We start from the raw sequence: 20,498 nt of genomic DNA on the forward strand, positions 1-20,498 counted from the left end.
GTTATGTTTTTTTTTTTTTAAGATTTTATTTATTTGACAGAGAGACACAGCGAGAGAGGGAACATAAGCAGGGAGAGTGTGAGAGGGAGAGCAGGGAGCCCGATGCGGAGCTCGATCCCAGGACCCTGGGATCGTGACCCGAGCCGAAGGCAGACGCTTAACTACTGAGCCACCCAGGTGCCCCTAGACATTATGTTTTTAGAACATGGAGAAATAGAGAGAGAAGGCAGAAATAGATGTGTAAAGAATATAGCTCCTCCTGTAGGCTTAAAAATGGGGGTTTAGAGAGCAGCTAACCATTTGCTTTCTTCACCAAAATAGCCCTAAGAAGGGAGCCAGGTGTTGCAGACGGCCTTGTATCTGTGTTTTTCCTTTCGCCCTTTTGTGAACTCTCAAGGTTAGTCAGTGATTTTCTTCACACTTTCATTAGGAAATTTGCCAAAGGCATCCTTTTGAGGCAGCTGTCTCTGTACCCTTGGAGGCCATCAGTAATGTTTCCGATCTATAGGAGTTGTCGGCACAGAAATGTTGGACTGAACTGAGTCTTCGTGGTTTAAAACATTCCCTTGCCAAAATTACTTTATTTCCCCCTCGAATCGTAGTACAAAGTATATCACATCCTGGGGCTTCTGGTCCTTTTATAGTTTTTTGTTATTGTATCTTTTCAGGTAAAATCCATCATTAATAGTAAATATATCTAAATATATTAATAATGAAAGGAGACTTAGGTTTTAAAACATAATTTAACAATAGTGGACACATTAAAAATCCCTATATATAAATAAATGTGAATTTTTATATAGAATGTTAAAAAATTTTATTTTCACTATTTAGATTTTGTAAAGTAAATTGGTGGTATTCTTTTGGTCTGAGGTGGTCAGGTGATATCTTCATACTAAGATAAGTTTTTGGGGCATATTAAATTTGATGTAAATAATTAGTCTATGATTAAAATGCATTTGTGTTTTTGTTTCTGTTCACTTTAATAATATAGGCAACTGTTATATGCATCTTTTAATATATTAGTCTAACTGTTTCTCTTGTTTTACTAAACTGTCTTCTTTCAGCCACCCACACAGAATATGCCTATGGGTCCTGGAGGGATGAATCAGAGCGGCCCTCCCCCACCTCCACGCTCTCACAACATGCCTTCAGATGGAATGGTAGGTGGGGGTCCTCCTGCACCACACATGCAGAACCAGATGAACGGCCAGATGCCTGGTAAGTTTTTCTCCTCTAAGACATTAACACCAGAGTTGCTTAGCAACTGAAACGACATGGGGGCTCAAGGGATACTAGATTGTTGATGACAAAACTGCTTTGAATGCCCCCGAGTACAAGCTCTCTTAGAGTTTGTTAGCTACAGAGCTACGTGACCTGTATTCAGTGTTTATCAGGCTGCCCTTGGGCTTTGATGTAGCTGACACACAGCATTCCTCTGATGAACAGAACTGGCTAAATTTAGTCTGTCTGAAACTATGCAATACAGCTGGCTTTAGAAGCTTTTTGGAAAAAAAGGCATTGCGCCATGACTTAAGAATTAAAATCTCTTTATAGATTATAAAGGTACTATAACATTTCCCTCGGGTTTGGTATTTACTTAAAAATTTACTGGTCCCAGAAACAGTATTGCTGGAAAAAACACATGGGGAAAAGAAAGAAAATCTGTAAAGTGCTAATATATTTAGTATTTCCTCATTGATAATATTGAAGCTGAGTATAGATTTTTATGAATACACATGCTTATAGCATAATATAAATATGGAAATTGATATTAAAGCAGATTTAAAAGAAGAAAAATAACGTCAGATGTTTTATATAATGAGATATTCCCTTTACTACTTACCCATTTTAAGTTTAGAGCCACTTAGAATATCTTCTATGTCATTGGATGCATAATTAGTTACCTTTTGCTGGTTTGAACTTTTAATCTGAGAAGTATCTTTAAACTGTTTTGTTTTTGTAACAATAGCTACAACCCGTACCCATAATTTTTGGTGGGTTGTTTTCTGCATTTCGTATGAGAATATTTTTACTTTCTAAAGACAACGGCTATTTTCATTAACTAAAAGGAAGTATTATACAAATAGGAATAATGAAGGTAAATTAAAATAACAAAACAGTTCATTTTTAAAATTAGTAATTAGCATCCTTAGGATAGTGTTGTCTTACCTGATTGTGTTGGTTGGTAACATTGGTGTCCAGAGACAATGGGTGTAGGAAATGAGGTGAAGGAGAGCACAGAGCAAAAGAAGCCAGGTAACCTGGTTTATAGAAGACTGATGTATGATTGATTGATCCTGTAGGAGGTTGAAGGATAACTAGAACCAATGACTCTCTGGAACAAAGTCTGGAGGCAGGGGCCGTATACCCTTCGGTACCTTTTGACTTTGGTACCACAGATTTATTATTATCGAATTTTTAAAAAATCAGTTAAATGTTTTTAAAAAGGAACGTGAAACTGTGGTAGAAGGAATGTGGTATTCATTTGGTAGCCATCTTGTTTCTTGCTGAGACTTGCCACAGTCCATGGTGTCCACAACCCACACCCTGTGTGGGGGTGGGAATAAAGACGTAACTACTTGTTAGGTTGTAGTCAGGAGGATGTTTCTTGCTGAATTCACATTTAGCTCATCAGGACCTGTTGTTACTGAACTGGAAGGGTAGTGCTAATGCATGTTAGCAAGTTAGGAGTTTTGTGACTTTTTATGGTGGTACTGTTAATGTTAATTAGAATTTTGACTTAACTTCTCCATGTAACACTTGAGCCTAAGGCCGAAGAAGCACTTGAGCAGCAATGTAATTACTGTTAACTTGACATTTGGGTTTTTGTATATGGCCATTTGGAGTAATTATATTTTTTATAAACCAGAGATTTTTAACTAGTTATGACCTACGTTGTCCAGAACATTGTAGAGCTTCCAAAACAACTCTCTTAGAAAGAGTTCTAGTTAGGTGTAGAAGAAATTGAAGTCCAGGTACTTTGTTTCCTTTATGTAATAAGCTCCTTAATAGAGCTTAGCCAACTTTTTTATGCACACAAATTGGTATCTAGGCTTTTAATTTCCTATTTTAGTTTTGTTTTTTAATATTTTCTTTTTTTTTTTAAGATTTTATTTATTTGACAGAGAGAGACAGCGAGAGAGGGAACACAAGCAGGGGGAGTGGGAGAGAGAGAAGCAGGCTTCCCGCTGAGCAGGGAGCCCAGTGCTGGGCTCGATCCCAGGATCCTGGGACCTGAGCCGAAGGCAGATGCTTAACGACTGAGCCACCCAGGCGCCCCGTTTTTTAATATTTTCTAATCTAAGTTGTAGAGCTACTTACATGTTCCTTGATCTTGGTCAAATAACCACAGTTTCACGTTCCTTTTTAAAAACATTTAACTGATTTTTAAAAAATTCAATAATAATAAATCTGTGGTACCAAAGTCAAAAGGTACCGAAGGGTATATGGCCCCTGCCTCCAGACTTTGTTCCAGAGAGTCATTGGTTCTAGTTATCCTTCAAGAGATATTCTCTGTATCCAGAACATATGCATAACACTCTTTTTTCTTTTGTCTTATTCTTTAAAAAAAAAACACAAGTTGTAATATACATTATGTAGTATTATATATAATATTTTTTCTCTCTTAAAGATAGATCTTAGAGACCATGAGTATATATATATTTTGGAGACCACTCAGTACATAAAGAGCTGCCTCATGCTTTGGTGACTGTATTTTATTCTTTTTCGTGGGTGCCCCTGATTTATTTGACAGTTCGTTATGACGGAAATACAGGTTATTTCTAGTCTTCTTGTATTAAAAGTTATGCTTCTGTGAATATGCCTGTAAGATAAAAGTAAACTAGTAAATAAATAAACACACATATACAGTTTTGCATTCATGCACTCGTACACACAAAGACCTGTATATTTATAGAACTGCAGTTGTTGGGTTAAAGGTATATGCATTTTAAAATATGGTAGTTATTGCAAAATTGCTCTATATAAAAATAGTGCTTATTTATATATTTATATACCTTAACAATGTGTGAAATTACTTCATAGATCAAAACTTTGGGTCTTTGGAATCTGAAAGATGAGAAAAGGGTCTCATAGTTTTAACTGGCCTTTTCATTGTAAGTGAAGCAAGCAGTTGTCTCATGTTTATGTCCCTTTGGTAGTTTTTGTGTGAACTGATTATTCATGTCCCTTGCCATTTCTTTTATTGCTGGTGGTCTTTTACTTACTTTATATGTTAAGTAATTAGTTCATTCTGTGATAGGTCTTGTTAATAATTTTTTCCCAGTTTTTCTTTTTATTATTTTGTTTAGTTTGGTCTGGTTTGGTCATATTTAAATTTTTTATTTTCATGCAGTCTAGTTTATCCGTCTTTTATGGCTCTAGGTTTTCTGGCATATAAGAAGGCCTTTCCACTTCAAGATTATTTTAAAAGTTCTCCTTTTTGAAATTCTCCTTTAAGATTTTTTTCCTTTTTCTTTTGTAATGTTTAATTTTTTTATTTATCTGGAACTATTTTTGGTAGAAGGAATGTGGTAGGCCGTTTTCCAGATGGCTACTCAGTGGTCACACTATTTATTGAATTGTTTTTCTTTTGCCTACTGATACTTAATTTCGGCACTGTTACAAAATTAGAAATTTGAGTGTGTTTTTAGACTCTACTGTGGGCCCCTTGATCTGTGAATTCATTTGTGTGCTAATACTACACACTTTTAATTACTCCAGCTTTATATGTTTTGCTCTCTTATAAAGCTAGTTCTTCATCATTGCTTTTCTTTTTCAGAATGTTGCTGGCTTCTAAAAGCATCAGTTCCTTAATCTATAAAATGGGAATAGCATCTGCCTCACAGTATTTGCTGTCATTCATGTAAAGCATTTACTTTGTTTGCTAGTGATTAAATACTCAAGTTATTGTTTGGTATTATTATTATGGTATGCAAAAAAAATAAAAAGCTTGAGTACTTTTTAATAGATCATCTGTTTAACTTTCATATTTGGTTCTGACCACTTTTCTTCAAAGGGCCTAACCATATGCCTATTCAGGGACCTGGACCCAATCAACTCAATATGACAAACAGTTCCATGAACATGCCTTCAAGTAGCCATGGAGCCATGGGAGGTTACAACCATTCGGCACCATCATCACAGAGCATGCCCGTACAGAGCCAGATGACGATGAGTCAAGGGCAACCGATAGGAAGCTATGGCCCCAGACCAAATATGAACATGCAGCCAAACCAAGGTAAATAAGCTTGATGTCATTCTTTTTTTTAAAGTTTTTTTTTTTTTAATTAAAGATTTTATTTGAGAGAGACAGAGAAAGCATGAGCAGGGGGACGGGCAGAGGGACAAGCCGACTCCCTGCTGGGCAGAGAGCCCCACACACGGGGCTCCAGGTGGGGCTCCAGGCAGGGCTTGATCCCAGGACCCTGAGATCAGGGACGCAGCTGAAGTCAAACGCTTAACTGACTGAGCCACCCTGGTGCCCCTGATGTCTTTCATTTTTTTTTTTTTTTTAATATTTTATTTATTTATTTGAGAGAGAGAGCATGGTGAAGGGGGGAGCAAGCAGACTTCCAGCTCAGCAGGGAGCCGGACTCCGGCTGATCCCAGGGCCCTGGGATCCTTACTTGAGCCAAAGGCAGATGTTTAACCAACTGAGCCATCCAGGCGCTACAGCCCCTGATGTCATTCTTGACTAGTAAATGAAACTTTTTTTTCAAGTTGGTAGCTGATTCATGAAAATAAAAGTTTGAAGTGAGTCATAATCATAGCCATAGAAAAGGAACATTGAGTTTGAAACTAGCTTAAAATAATTTTTTTTTTTTTACATTTAGAAGTTTGCTTAATTAAGCTTTTAAAGCTTATTTATCTTTATGTCTTTTGGACAGTTTATTTGAGATTCTTGGATTTTTATTTAAGAAAAATTTTTTTTCAAGCTAATAAATGAATAACCAAACATTTGATTTAGAGCTAGAAAGTTGAGAAAATAATTTTATCTTTGCAAGTACAACCCCTTAAAAAACCTTTACTCTGTGGTTTATGTTACTTCTTAAGGATATATTAATTCATATGAATTTCCCTTGATTTTTCTGAATCTTTTCTGATGTTGTATTTCAGCATTAAGAGGTAATTTTAACATAATTTGTTTATTAGAGTATTTGGTGGAGATGCTGCTATATTCTTCTATTCTTAGAATGGGGTGAAGTCTATTAAAGTTTATTACCAATCTCAGAGAATGAAATTATCATCATGTTTCTTTTTTAAGTATGCTTGTGAATAATAACTAAAAACCAGTAAGTGGCGCTCTGTTCTGCTAATTGCCCTTTAAAACATTTGGCATATTGCCAGCCTAAAGCTATTTCAATTACAAAATGTGAGGTTAATGCAATAAAATTTTCTAGATTTTGATTTTGAAAAACAAATCACTAAAGTACACCCAGGTAAAAGAAGTTAAGGTTAATTTGTTGATAATTATTTATGATGAAATAATATATTCTAATACTGAAATAATAATACAGAATTTTTTGTAATTTTGATGAGATACACAGAAAACAAAGAGACAGTAGAATAAATTGTCAATGTAGATTCACAAAACTGGTATTTGCTCCATTTTTTTCCTCAAAGTTGTTTAGTGCCCATGATGGATTTTTTTTTTTTTTTAATTAGGGCAATTAAAGGTTCAAAATAACAGCAAGATCCAGTCGGTGCCAGGTCAGAAGGGAGTCCAGATGTTTCTCTATACAGTTTGGTTAAAAGGAGAGAGAGCAAGGAAATTGGTAATGATTCTCAAAGCAGCTACAGTAATGAGGGCACACTACTTAGAAACTATCATGAAGAAAAGAGTAGGGTGTGCACAAGAATGGATGTTGCTGTAGAATGGGTTGATATGACATCATAAGATTTGAAGAACCAAAAAATAATGCATGCAGCAATGTATATGTAGAAAATAGTAACTTTTTGGAGAAAGGAACTGAGGACTTTTTTATAGGACTTTTTTGTTCTAAACTTAGGAACCATCTACTTTTAAAAATGTCACATTTTGTATTACTAATGTACAGTTTTTCTTTTTACTATAGTAGTTATAGTGCTTTTTGCTTTGTGTAATCTGTGAATTTCTTAATAGTCATTTTCTATATAATCTCTTTTCTATGTAGGGATCTGATTTAAAGAAATAAAAGTTACTTTTCAAAAAAGAATAGGATGAAATCCTGAGGAAATTTTCAAAATTTAAAAAATCTTTTCAGGGGCACCTGGGTGGCTCAGTCGTTGAGCGTCTGCCTTCGGCTCGGGTCATGATCCCAGGGTCCTGGGATTGAGCCCCGCATCGGGCTCCCTGCTCAGCGGGAAGCCTGCTTCTCCCTCTCCCACTCCCCCTGCTTGTGCTCCTGTTGTCGTGGTCTCTCTGTCAAATAAATAAATTAAAAAATCTTAAAAAATAAAAAAAAAAATCTCTTCAGGACAAATAAACTTTGCGGTTAAATTTTGATATTTCAGATACAGAAAACACCAAAGAAAATTATAGTTGCCAAAAAAGAGAGAAAGTTATATGAGGTTGTAGCAATATCTACTATTTTAATCCTATGAGTTTCTTGTAAAGCTATTTTAATTATATGGTATCTATTGGATGAAAAGTTTTAATATTCATTTCATATAAAACATTCTCTTAGGGGCACCTGGGTGGCCCAGTCGGTTGAGTTTTTTAGCCTCTGACTCTTGGTTTTAGCTCAGGTCTGATCTCAGCGTTGTGAGATCAAGGCATTTCCCCCCCCAACAATTGGGCTCTGCACGCAGCACAGAGTCTGATCGTGTTTCTCTCTACCTCTTCCCTCTATGTGTGCTTTCTCTCTCTCAAATAAATAAATCTTTAAAAAAATATTTTCTTAGATAGCTTTAAAAATAAGCTGCATGTTTTACATTAAAAGTTTTCTGTTCTTGGGCTCTATGCTCAGTGGGGAGTCTCTTGAGATTCTCTCTCTCTCTCTCTCTCTCTGTCCCTCCCCCCCAAAATAAAATAAAATAAATAAATAAAACCTTGTTTTGATAAATAAATGGAAGTAAATCAGAGGAGACCACGTTTTAAATAGCCCTTTTTTGAGAAACACTTAGGAAACACTCAAATTCTATGAACAGAAACATTTTTGACTTATAAAAAGTTTTCTTAATGTTTGTTGAGATATTATTAGCTGTTCTTTGAGTTAAAATCAAAATATTGAAATCTTTTGGCTATCCCTATATTTCTGTATACATATCTCTGTATCAAGAGATACTAGAAAAACTGTTAAAGCTACACGATTTTTTAATAATGGGGTTAATTAGTCAAGAAAAAGAAACATTTGTGGGATTTCTTACACTAAACTGTGAAGTGACAGGAAAAATAGAAAAAGAGTAATCCAGGGCGCCTGGGTGACTCAGATGGTTAAGCATCTGCCTTCGGCTCAGGTCATGATCCCAGGGTCCTGGGATCAAGTCCCGCATCAGGCTCCCTGCTCCTTGGGAGCCTGCTTCTTCTCCCTCTGCCTCTCTCTCCCTCTCTCTCTCTGTCTCTCATGAATAAATAAATAAAAAATCTTAAAAAAAAAAAGAAAAAGAGTAATCCAGAGAATTCTAATTTTGTTTTAAAAAGGAACAATTAAAAGGCAATTATTTAATTATTATATTAATAGTTATTAACTATTTAAGTGACATATTTGGGAGCTTTAACTGATGATGTAGTAGTTTTTTAAACAAAACATTGTATTTGTTCTGGTAGCTTTGAAGTGGCTTTCTTTTTACCCTCTGTTCCCTTTTTTTCTCTCTCAGCTTTGAAGATGAAATTAAGGGGGGAAAAGTAACTTGTCTAAAAATCTTGTTATTGTAATTTAGGAATCTGATTGAAATTAATCCAAGGATATACATTTACAATTTTGATTGTTTCAGAAAGCAAAGAGAAATAGTCTGTTAATTTATACTGTTAGCTCCAATATAATAAGGCACATTGTATACTAGTATTACAATAAAAGTATTATTTATAGGAATGAAATTATAGAATATTTAGAGCTTCATTAGTTCTTTAAAAGTTGGTTTTTAGCTTTTGAATTCTAGTGAAAAATTAAACCAAATCAGTGCAAAGACTACGATAACAAAAACTTGCAGACCTACCACACAAAATATCTTTTCAAAAAGCTGCACAAAAAGTTAATTAAATTTGTTAATTATATATTACTGTGTTCATGGTTATTTAAAAAAAAATTTCAGCAGTTACTTTTTTTGAACTTAAAAAAAATGCATATATGACGGCGGCATTGTAATTGGTGCCCACTTCTAGTTGATTTATAGTTTTATATGTATCTATGACTTGAGAAGACTGAAATATTTTTTAATTTAGCAACCATTATTATTGTAGCACAGTATTTTTCTCTGTGTTCTTTTAGAGAGTCTACTGCTTCCAGATAAAATAAAATGAAAGGTTTAGGAAGTTTTTGTTTTGTTTCTTACACTGTTGGCCAACTGTTATAAATGGTCAATCCAACATAAACTTTCCTGTGTTATTTTCACTATTATTCAGATAAAAGTTTAGGGATTATTACTTTGAACTTTAAGACCTATTAAAAATGAATCACCATTTTCTTACATCCATAATTGGATCTGCTTACTCCTATATACAGCATAAACTTCACTAGAATTCAAATACTTGAATTCATTTGAATTACAGAAAAAAGGAGGAAGTTTATCTTTATTGTTCACACTGTTTTGTTCTAGTGCCTGGAACAATGATGGGAGGCATACAAAATCTGTTTCTTCAGTGAATAGGAATTAAACCCAAATGTCATATAATAACCTGGAAAGACAGTACCTTAAATATATTTCTTTAATAAAGCAACAGGTTTTTCATTAGAGTATTAAAAGTCAAATTAGAATAGCAAGGCTTTCTGAAAATGACCAACAGTCATATTTGATAGAATCAGCATATTTTTTATTCCTAGGCATTAATGATTATAGCTTTTCTCATTTAACATCATTTTACTAATTACATACTCAAATATAAGGAGTTTTCACAAATTACTATATTTGTGTTAAAACATGTATTTCACAAGTTCCATGTGTATAATTCTTCAGGCTTGGATCCAGATCTTGGCTTTGTAGATATATATGTATATATGTGAGACCTTTGACTAAATTCCTTAATAAGTAAGGTTAAGGGAAACGATGCATATTAAAATCCTGACTCAGTAATTGTTTGCATAGTTTATATGAAATTAGTTGGTCAGAATAAAAAACTTTTTAAAAATAACAAAAAAGTTTGAGATAACTTTATCAGTTGTTGTCTCTTTTAAGCACATCAGCTTTATTTTTGGTTTTAGTTTTGTTTGAATAGTATTAAGAAAGTCCTGATTCATTTAGGTAGTAAGTTGCAAATGATAATGGTCTGATCTGGAGGCTTGATGTTAGAATAATGGAAAATTTTTCTTTCAGTACCTTTATTATGTAAATATGGAGGGCAAAGAAATATGAAGGGCGAAGAGTATATATTATCGTAGCCAGGAGTGTTGTATTTATCATCTTATACAGTGGATTATTTTCTGGTAAGAGCTGTACCAAGCAGATGTGCTTGAGAAAAGCCTAGGACTTACTTGTGCATGTATATTGTAGTAGTATATTTCCTTGTGACTCTTTGTTTTCAGTATTTACAGATCTACCTCATTTTAAAAATAGCATTCATTATATAGGTCTAGCATAATTATTTAACAAAACCATATCCCCTTTTGATAATGCTTCTAGTCTTTTATTATAACTACTTCTGGGACAAACATTTTTCTGTATATATTGGAGTACTTACACAAGAATCTTGTAGAATAAATTTTAGAAATGAAATTGCTAGGTAAAATATATAAATACTTAAAATGTCTGAGAGACACAGATATTCAGACCGTAGCATTTGCCATTTGCATTTTTTTCTGTGAATTGCCTGTTTGTGTTCTATTTTCTGTGGTTTGTTTATTATTAATTTGAAGGAGTTCTTTTTGGATTAAGGCTGTTTGTCCTTTATTTAGTGTATGTGAAAACATTTTGTGAGTTTTAGGAGAATAGGAATTTAACTTTTTAAAATGGCTTATTCTTGTAGTAGGATTCTGAAATGGTAATGTTACTTTTGTAGTTATTTATTAATTATGTCAGGTCTTTCATTCAACATTTGTTAAATTATGGTCCAGATAGACTTCTGTAATAATTATTGATAAAATACTTTGGAGGACTCAGCATGTTTACTGGTATATTAAAACATCTGAAAAGTCTTACAGTAAAGGAACTGATTTGCTTTTGGTTAACACAAGCGTATTACAAGTATAACATAAGTGGTAATACAAGTATTTTGGGGAGGGTGCATATAAAAAATATGAACTAATATTCAGTGAGTGCCAGGTACTGTGATAAAGTACTTTACGTGTCTTCTTTAGTTTAATCCTCACAACATCTTTCAGGTAGTAGTACTATTATTATCTTCATCCCAAGGGTGAGAAAACACATCCCTTAGAAATATGGGCAGGGCTTGTTTGTACAGTTTTGGTATGCATGAATTTCAGTTACCACAATTCAGTTAAATGACACCTTTTCCCCAACAACATGGTTCACATTTTAGTTATGGTATCTGAACTGTGAGTCCTTACATGAAGTACAAACTTAGCTTCTATCTCTTCAGTTTATGAGTGACTGCATAAATAAGAGATGACTATCGTGATCAGTGACTATTCATGTCACTTTTAGATGCTGTCAGTGATTGGTCACTGTATAGCTATCATTTTATGCACGCACAGCAGAATATGTAATTGTGTTGCTTCCTTGGCTCCCAGTTATAAACCTTTGTGATATTTTACAAAAGATAAAAGCGTAGCAGGAAAATGCGACGTAATACTACTGGAAATGAAATCCAAATCCTTTGTAAATAGAGTTAGAGAAGAAATTGCTGACTGGGGGAATGTTGACACTGCTGCCATTTGAGAGACTAGATGTGCACTGCAGGTACTTAGTGAAGGTGAACTCACTGACATAACATAGGAAAACTAGTTGTGATGAAAAGAACGAAGATGTCCCAGAGAAAGTAAGACTGGCAAAATACTTCATATTGAAATTCTTGGAAATATTTCATGACATTGAAAGTACAAAGGATAAAATGTTGGAAGCTGATCCATACTTAGAAAGGAAGATGACAAGTGGCCAAGCTGTGGAAAAAAATGCTAGCTCCGAGCCAACTGCAAAGTTACAGGGAATGGTTCCTAAGATTGGCCTCACTTCTGACACCAATTGCAAGTTCTAAGGTTCCCCAAAGCACCCTCAGGGTCAGTAATTTATTGGAAAGACTCAAAGAGCTCACTGAAAACTGTTACACTCACAGTTACGATTTATTACAGTGAAAGGATACATCAGCCAAGGGAAAAAGTGCAGAGAAAAGTCCAGAAGAGATACCACAAGTGGAGTTTCTCTCTTCATGTGAGTCAGGATGCTCTCCTGGTCCCTGTGTGTGACAGTATGCACAGAATGTTGCCAACCAGGGGAGTTCACCTGAGCCTCAGTGGTCAGAGTTTACATTGGCACTCCATTATGTAGATTTGATTGATTTCCAAGTTATTAATCTTAGTCTATAGTATGTAGTCCTGGGCATGACCTGAAGCCCCCACCCAGGTTCAGGAGCTGTAGGAATCCCCAATTTAATAAATATAGTAAATCTTCAATATGAAAAAACACTACAGTACTATTTTTCTCCTTTCAAGTACAACATAGAAAATTTACAAATGAAGAAATTATTTCAAATATTATATTCCATGGAAATGTCATGCTTGACTAGTGGATTTGAATGTGTGAGAATTGTATGTACACTAATCTCTCTTCACTGTTAAAATTGGTAAATCTATGTAATATGGCTAATATTGCAGGTTTGTGTTAGTTGCAGTTTTAGGTTTATACAGTCATTACATTATAGTTCAGGTTAGATATTTTGTTTATAATTTGATCGTTGCTGTCCTGGATGAGTTTTTCAAGGTTGTAATTTCTTCCCCAATGATGACATTTTTCTGGTTATAAAAATAACTAATATTTAATATGAAATATCTGGAAAATACAGAAAGGAATAAAGCATAAAAGTCACTTATAATCTTACTCTACAAGCTTTAAGTTACTTTGCAGACAAGCTATAGTCCACTTAGGTATAGTAAGTAGGCTATACTTAGGCTCTTTGTAGCAGAAGTTTGAGTACTTGTAATTACATAATTATTTGTAATATGCCTTTAATTATTTTTCCCTAGACTCTAAGTTCTATGAAGTCAGGGACTGCGTCTGTTCACTACTGTATCCTATTTGTTGACTGATAGATTGCTAGATTTCCTCATGCCATAACAAATTAGAAAACTAGCATTCTTCTCTATGCTTTGTCATCCATCAACTGTTATTCCAGGAATGAACCAAAGAAAGAACTGTCAGTTACTGTCAGATAAAACAGATGATCATCAGTTTTACCAAAACCTTTTGGGTTTAGGGGACAAAATTCAGATGATTTTCTTCAATAGATTATAAACTCAGTTTCATTATGATACTTTTTTTTTAAAGATTTATTAATTTGAGAGAGAGACAGAGCGTGCATTCGTATGGGAGGAGGGGCAGAGGGAAGAGGGGGAGGGGCAAAGGGAGAGGGAGAATTCTCAAGCAGACTCCCTGCTGAGCATGGAGCCAGATACAGGGCTTGATCCCACCACCCTGAGATCATGACCTAAGCCAAAATCAAGAGTCACATGCTTAACTGACTGATCCACCCAGGTGCCCCATTATACATTTTAACCGACTGAGCCACCCAGGCGCCCCCCCCATTATACATTTTAAAAAACATTTAATTTTGAAATAATTACAGGTTTACAGGAAGTTACAAAGGTAATGCAGAGAGATGCTATGTGTCTTCCCCCCAGTCATCTCTAATCCCTTAGCTACTGTTACTCTTTCATTTTTATAATTGTCATTTTCAGAATGTTATATAAATAGAATCATGCAGTATGAGACCTTTTGAGATTGACTTGTTTTACTCCACATAATTAATATTTGTTCCAGGTTGTTGCATGTATCAATTGTTCATTTGTTTGTATTGTAGAGTTGTTTAACCATTCACCAATTGGGGGACATTTTAGTTTCCAGTTTTCGGCTTTTTCAAGTAAAGGTGCTATGAACATTGTGTACAATTTTGTGTTTTTATTTGGACAAAAGTTTTCCCTTTTTTGTTTCTGTTTTTTGTTTTAAGTAAACTCTTACCCAGTGTGGGGCTTGAAGTCATAACGCCGAGATCAAGAGTTGCATGCTCCACTGACTGAACCAGCCAGGCACCCCTTTGTTCTTTTTTTTTTTAAGATTATTTTTTTGGAAGATTTATTTATTTATTTTCGAGAGACCGAGAGAGAGAGAGAGAGAATGCGAGTAGGGGGAGGGGCGGGGGGGGAAGGGAGAGAGAAGCAGAGTCTGCGCTGAGCGGGGAGCCTGAGACAGGCTCAGTGCCATGGTCCTGAGATCATGACCTGAGCTGAAATGAAGAGTTGGGTGCTTAACCAAATGAACCACCCAGCTGTCCCACTTTTTTTTTTTTTTTTTTTAATTTTCATTTTTTGGGGGATAAATACCAGGAGTGCAGTTGCGGGGTCATATGATAAGTGTACATTTAGTTTTTTTTAGAAACTGCCAAAGAGATTACTCAAGTATCTGTACCATTTTACGTTCTCACCAGCAATGTATGAGAGTTCTGCTTTCTCCAAATCCTTGTCAGCATTTGGTATTGTCAGTATATTTTGTTTAATCTTAGCTGGTCTAAAAATGTATAGTGATAAATCACCGTGGTCTTATTTTGCATTTCCCTAATGGCTGCTGATGCTGAACATCTTTTCATGCGCTTACTTGCCATCTGTATATCCTCTTGAGTGAAATGTCTCTTTGTGTTTTTTGCCCATTTTCTAGTTGGATTTTTTTTTTTTTTTTAAAGATTTTATTTATTTATTTGAGACAGAGAGAATGAGAGAGACAGAGAGCACATGAGAGGGGGGAGGGTCAGAGGGAGGAGCAGACTCCCTGCAGAGCAGGGAGCCCGATGCGGGACTCGATCCCGGGACTCCAGGACCATGACCTGAGCCGAAGGCAGTCGCTTAACCAACTGAGCCACCCAGGCGCCCCTGGATTGTTTGGTTTTTTACTGTTGAGTTTTGAGAATTCTTTATATATTCTTCTAGGATTAATTTTTAAATTTTCTCCCAATACTTAATTATGTAAAATTCAGACATACAGGATACTTGAAGGATGGTACCTGTATAGTTCCCACCTTCATTCTACAGTTAGTATTTTACTAAATTTGTTTATTATATGTCTGTCTGTGGGTGCCTGGTTGGCATCTGCCCTCAGGTCATGATCCTAGGGTCCTGGGATTGAGTATCCCCCCATCGGGCTCCTTGCTCAGCGGGGAGCCTGCTTCTCCTTCTCCCTCTGCCTGCCACTCTCACTGCTTGTGCTCTCTCTCTCTCTCTCTCTCAAATAAGTAAATCTTTAAATAAAAAATCTGTTCATCTACTAATCCATCAATGCATCATATTTTCCAAAATGCATTTCAGAGTAATTTGCAGATATCAGTATACTTTACCCATTAGCACCTTAGTCTGTATATCATTAGGGCTTAACATTTTAAAATTTTATTTCTTTAAATATTTTTTTCTTTAGGTAACATTTACATACAATGAAATGGGTAGATCTTAAATGTGTCATTTGATGAGTTTTGATATATTTATAACAAACCCCTTTGGATTCATTTTATAGCTAACATCTTAAGTACCCTATGGGATACAGTTCTATTCCAATTTAAACATTTTATATGAACCGTAATCTAGCTTCTTTTAAGATAAAAGTGGATGATTGGTTATTCTTTCTCTTAGAATTCTATTTCAGTGTGTGGTCCTGAGACTACAGGGATCAGAATCATCTGGGGTAGTTGTTAAAAAAAGATTTGTGTGCCCCATCCTGTACCTGCTAAACCAGAATCTCTAGGGGTAAATTTTACAAATTAAATTTTAACAAATATTCTAAGTCATTCTTATACACAGTCCATTCCCTCAGAATTATTCTGGGGAGGATAATCTCTTCAGTGCCAGATGGTTTTAAGTTCCCAGCTTTCCTGCTTAGTGACACAAAGCTGTGTGTTCTAATGTAGCCCATCTCCATGGCTTTCTACTTGGGCTTTTGGAGTTCCTTTCAGTTGATTACTATAGATATTTAGCAGTGACTGTTTTCCTGTACAGTATAGTTGAAACTATGTAAGAGGTCTAACTGTAAGAAATTTGCTCAATCTTTTATTTTTCGGGATTTATTAAACAATACATCCCTTTTCTAAAAATTTTCAGTCACCAGAAAGCTAAATACATAATCTAATTCCCAGACTAGGTTGTAGAGATCCCTGTGATTTAAGATGATGCTCTTGAGAATCCAGGATTTCTTGACGCAACACTGTTGACATTTTGAGCTGCATAATTTGTTGTGGGGGCCTGTCCGGTGCCTTGTGAGATAATTAGCAGTATATCTGTCTGGTACCCACTAGGTGGCAGTAGCACCACCGCTCATATCAGTTGTGACCACCAAAAATGTCTCTAGAATTGGCTAAAATGTCTCCTGGGGACAGAATCAAACAAGGTCGAAAATCACAGCTTTAAGAAATGGTTAATATGGGGTGCCTGGGTGGCTCAGTCGTTAAGCGTCTGCCTTCGGCTCAGGTCATGATCCCAGGGTCCTGGGATCGAGCCCCGCATCGGGCTCCCTGCTCTGCGGGGAAGCCTGCTTGTCCCTCTCCCCCTCCCCCTGCTTGTGTTCCCTCTCTCGCTGTCTCTCTCTCTGTCAAATAAATAAATAAAATCTTAAGGAAAAAAAAAGCAATGGTTAATATAAGAAACTATGTATAAGGATAGTTTGTGTTACTGAAGAAACTACAACGAAAGTTACTGGTACTAGTATGTTTTAATACTTTTTAATACTTAAATGAAAATTTATCTAAAAATTTCATGTTAATGAAAAAGTTTGTATCTCTTAATGAACTGTCCTTTTTACTAGCTGCAATCTATAATGCTTCTGTTTTTTTCATTGGCTGCTGGGAAACAGCTAAGTTTGCATTAGTTACAGTACTAAGTTTCTGGGATTTTCTTGGTGGTTCTTTTATCCTTGATATTGTATCTAAATGCCTTATTATGAACTCTTGATGAGGACAGATGTACACTTTAGGTAAGTAAAAAATCATATTTGTTTTATTTAAAAATTTTTTTAATTTAAAAATTATTTTTTATTTTTTATTTATTTTTAAAGATTTTATTTATTTATTTGTCAGAGAGACACAGAGAGAGAGAGAGAGCGCTCTTCTGAGCAGGGAGCCTGATGTGGGGCTCGATCCCAGGACCCTGGGATCATGACCTGAGTCGAAGGCAGATGCTTAACTGACTGAACCACTCAGGTGCCCCAATCCTATTCATTTTAAATGGCTATTTAATAGATAGTGGGTTAGCAAATTGCATTTGCTAGAATAGAGGGATTTTTTTCCTTGCAAATAAAATATTGGTAGTACTTTCAAATGAGAGCTAAAAATGGTTTCGTTTGAGATTAAAACGTTAAGGAACAGTAGTAAAATGGGAGTAGTAGATGGTGAAATATGAACTGGAAATTAGGCTTGGAGGGTATTAGGCAGTTTCATAGTCTAATTCTTATAACATATAGATATAGGTGGGATGAAGAAATTTGCATTTTAGGATTTTTATTTTATAGTATATTATATTAGTACATATTATATACTATATTAGTATATTATTCATATAGAAGCATTATTATCACTATTATAGTGTGTGTATATATATGTATATATTATTGATAGTGTATATTATAAGTAATGTTACATAGAACTGTTATCCTGGAGATACTACATGGGAGAGGTATGATTTGACTTTGGAGAGGAGATACACATAGTGGTTATGAATATGGCTCTACAGTTGTCATTTACTAGCTGTGCAGCTCTAGGTAAGATTCTTAATGCTTGTACACCTTAAATTAAATTTTCTTACCTGTAAAGTTTATGATAGTATTACCTGTTTTCATAGGATTTGGGAGAATACATAGTAGACAGAAAGCTCTTAACTTAGTACCTGGCCTCTACTAAGTTCTCATTAACTGTTAGCTGTCATTTTAACCTTTATTTAAAGTAATTCATAGATTAATGATACGTTTTATAAAGCTTTAGTGTATTGCTTCGCATTTGAAGATGTATGAATAAATATGTGTATGTATGTATACAGAATTAAAAATATTATATAACTCTAAATTTTTCACAGATTAATTAAAACTTAATGTTATCTTTTTAGTTGAGTCTCAAAATATTCTTTTTTTGACCAGTAACTTAAGATATAGCTAAGTATTAACCATCTCACGGGAGCAAAGAATTCCAGTAATATAAAACATGGTGACTTGGGAATATTTTACATATATTTAAGATATCTATAGAGTATCTGTTAGGTATAAAACTCACAATGGAAAGAAGTAATGTTGTGATGAACATTTGTTATATGTCCTCTGGAAACACTTTCATAAAATGTAGACAATTAAGACATTAAGATCTTTGTGTATGTAATATCACAGTTTGTAGTGCATCTTAGCATAAAAATGATTTATGTAAAAGATGAAGAATAACTTTTAAGCCATACAGTAGTGAGTTATGTCCTTGTTTACAGAAAATGGTTATAATAGACTCATTTTGTAGTCTTCCCTCTGTAGTACAGACTTTTAGAACTTATTTTGGGGTAACCTTTTGAGATTCAGCTCTCATTTCCGTTAGTGTCTCAAGGGATAATAGACATTTGCCAGTGTAGCATATTTCATTGTCATAAGGAAAATAATATTATTCTTAAACAATCAGAGTTGAAGTAGTAATTTTTTTTTTTTTTTAAGGGGTAAGGCTTCAAGGAAAAAGATGAAAAACATCATGTGTTAGCAATGCTATCCTTCTCCATTCTCTGTGGTTTTAGGCTTGATCCTGACTGATGTTGTGGATCCTCAGAGGGAGGGAAGTGACAGAGAATAAAAGAAGGGTGGTAATTGAGCTCTTTGGGATTGAAACTGCTGACAGTCCCAAAAGATAAAGCACAAGTGGCATGTTTTTTTCTATCTAGGGCTTAAGCTAGAATTACTTTTCTTCTTTAGAGCAAAGCTTAGAATTTTTTTGTTACTGTATCCTTTTGGATTTCCCCCACTATTATGTTTTTACTTTCTTCCTCCTTTATTTTAAATTTTGGTTCCAATGCATATTATATGCATTAGTTTTATAGTTAACCTTCTGTAAGACAAGACGTCTTTAATCAGTGTTGGAGAAGAGAATCAAGGCAAAACCTTCATCTACTGAAAATGAATTATAGAAATGTCTAATCGTGCTGCCTATTAAATTATACATGCTAGTATTCAATACTTTATTATATACAAAATATATTTTAAAAATTGTAAGCTCAATTAAACTGGTTTTTAAAATCAGTTTATTTGGAGAGAGTGCATGTGTGCATGTGTGTATGAGTTGGGATGGGAGGGCCGGGGAGAGAAAGAATCTTAAGCAGCCTCCACACTCAGCGCGGGCCCAACCAGGGGCTCCATCTCCCAACCCTGAGATCAAGACGTGAGCTAAGATTAAGAGTCTGACGGTTAGGGACACCTAGGTGGCTCAGTCGGTTAAGTGTCTGCTTTCGGCTCAGGTCATGATCCCAGGGTTCTGGGATTGAGCCCCACGTCGGGCTCCTTGCTCAGCGGGGAGCCTGTTTCTCCCTCTGCTTCTCCCCCTGCTTGTGCTCTCTCTCTCTGACAAAAAAAAAAAAAAACTTAAAAAAAAAGTCCATTGTTTAACTGTCTGAGCCACTCAGTTTTAAAACTTCAATTAAACTAGTTTCAAACTTGTGTTTTGTCTGGTTCCCAGTTGATTATCTTGATCTTTGCATTCCTTAGCTAAAAACTTGGAAATTAGGATCCTTACCTCTGGTGGTTGAGGTTTATGTGAAATCAGTGTGAAAGTGTGTCTGGCAGTGTTCCATTCTCCACTGAGCCATCTTATCCCTACTATTAAGAGTTTTTTTTCCTTGTTGAAAGAAAAGTCCTAGAGTAACCTTTGAAAGGTTTATATTTAGGATAAAATTAGAAGGAAAAATGAATTTGAAATGAAGTAGAAAAGCGAAAGAAGGCAAATAGAAAAAGAGCTCTGATAAAATACTTTAGATAATACAGTTTTTCAAATTGGAAGAGAGTTAAATTCTTCCTGCTAATGTTGCTGCTTTTGTAGGCCAGTAATATATTTAAGAAGTGAGCAAAGGGGCACCTGGGTGGCTCGGTCAGTTAGGCGTCTGCCTTTGGCTCAGGTCATGATCTGGCCCCTTGTCTGACTCCCTGCTCAGAGGGGAGTCTGCTTCTCTCTCCCCTTCTCCCTCTGTCCCTCTCCCTCACCACCC

The 20,498-nt window shown here is 35.2% G+C and overlaps 1 protein-coding gene across 5 annotated transcripts in view; it reads left to right on the forward strand.

Annotated features, from left to right (window-relative positions):
- The window catches only part of SS18 (SS18 subunit of BAF chromatin remodeling complex), a 90,699-nt gene that overhangs the window by 38,434 nt on the left and 31,767 nt on the right, over positions 1-20,498 (forward strand). For all 5 annotated transcript variants that reach the window (XM_031041669.2, XM_006745568.3, XM_006745569.3 and 2 more), the window contains 2 exons: positions 1,068-1,221; positions 5,021-5,242. In XM_031041669.2, coding sequence (XP_030897529.1) covers positions 1,068-1,221; positions 5,021-5,242 — 376 coding nt within the window. The remainder of the gene's footprint in view (positions 1-1,067; positions 1,222-5,020; positions 5,243-20,498) is intronic.

Source organism: Leptonychotes weddellii, chromosome 13, assembly GCF_054177405.1.
Source record: "Leptonychotes weddellii isolate Sample4059 chromosome 13, ASM5417740v2, whole genome shotgun sequence".
Classification (NCBI taxonomy): domain Eukaryota; kingdom Metazoa; phylum Chordata; class Mammalia; order Carnivora; family Phocidae; genus Leptonychotes; species Leptonychotes weddellii.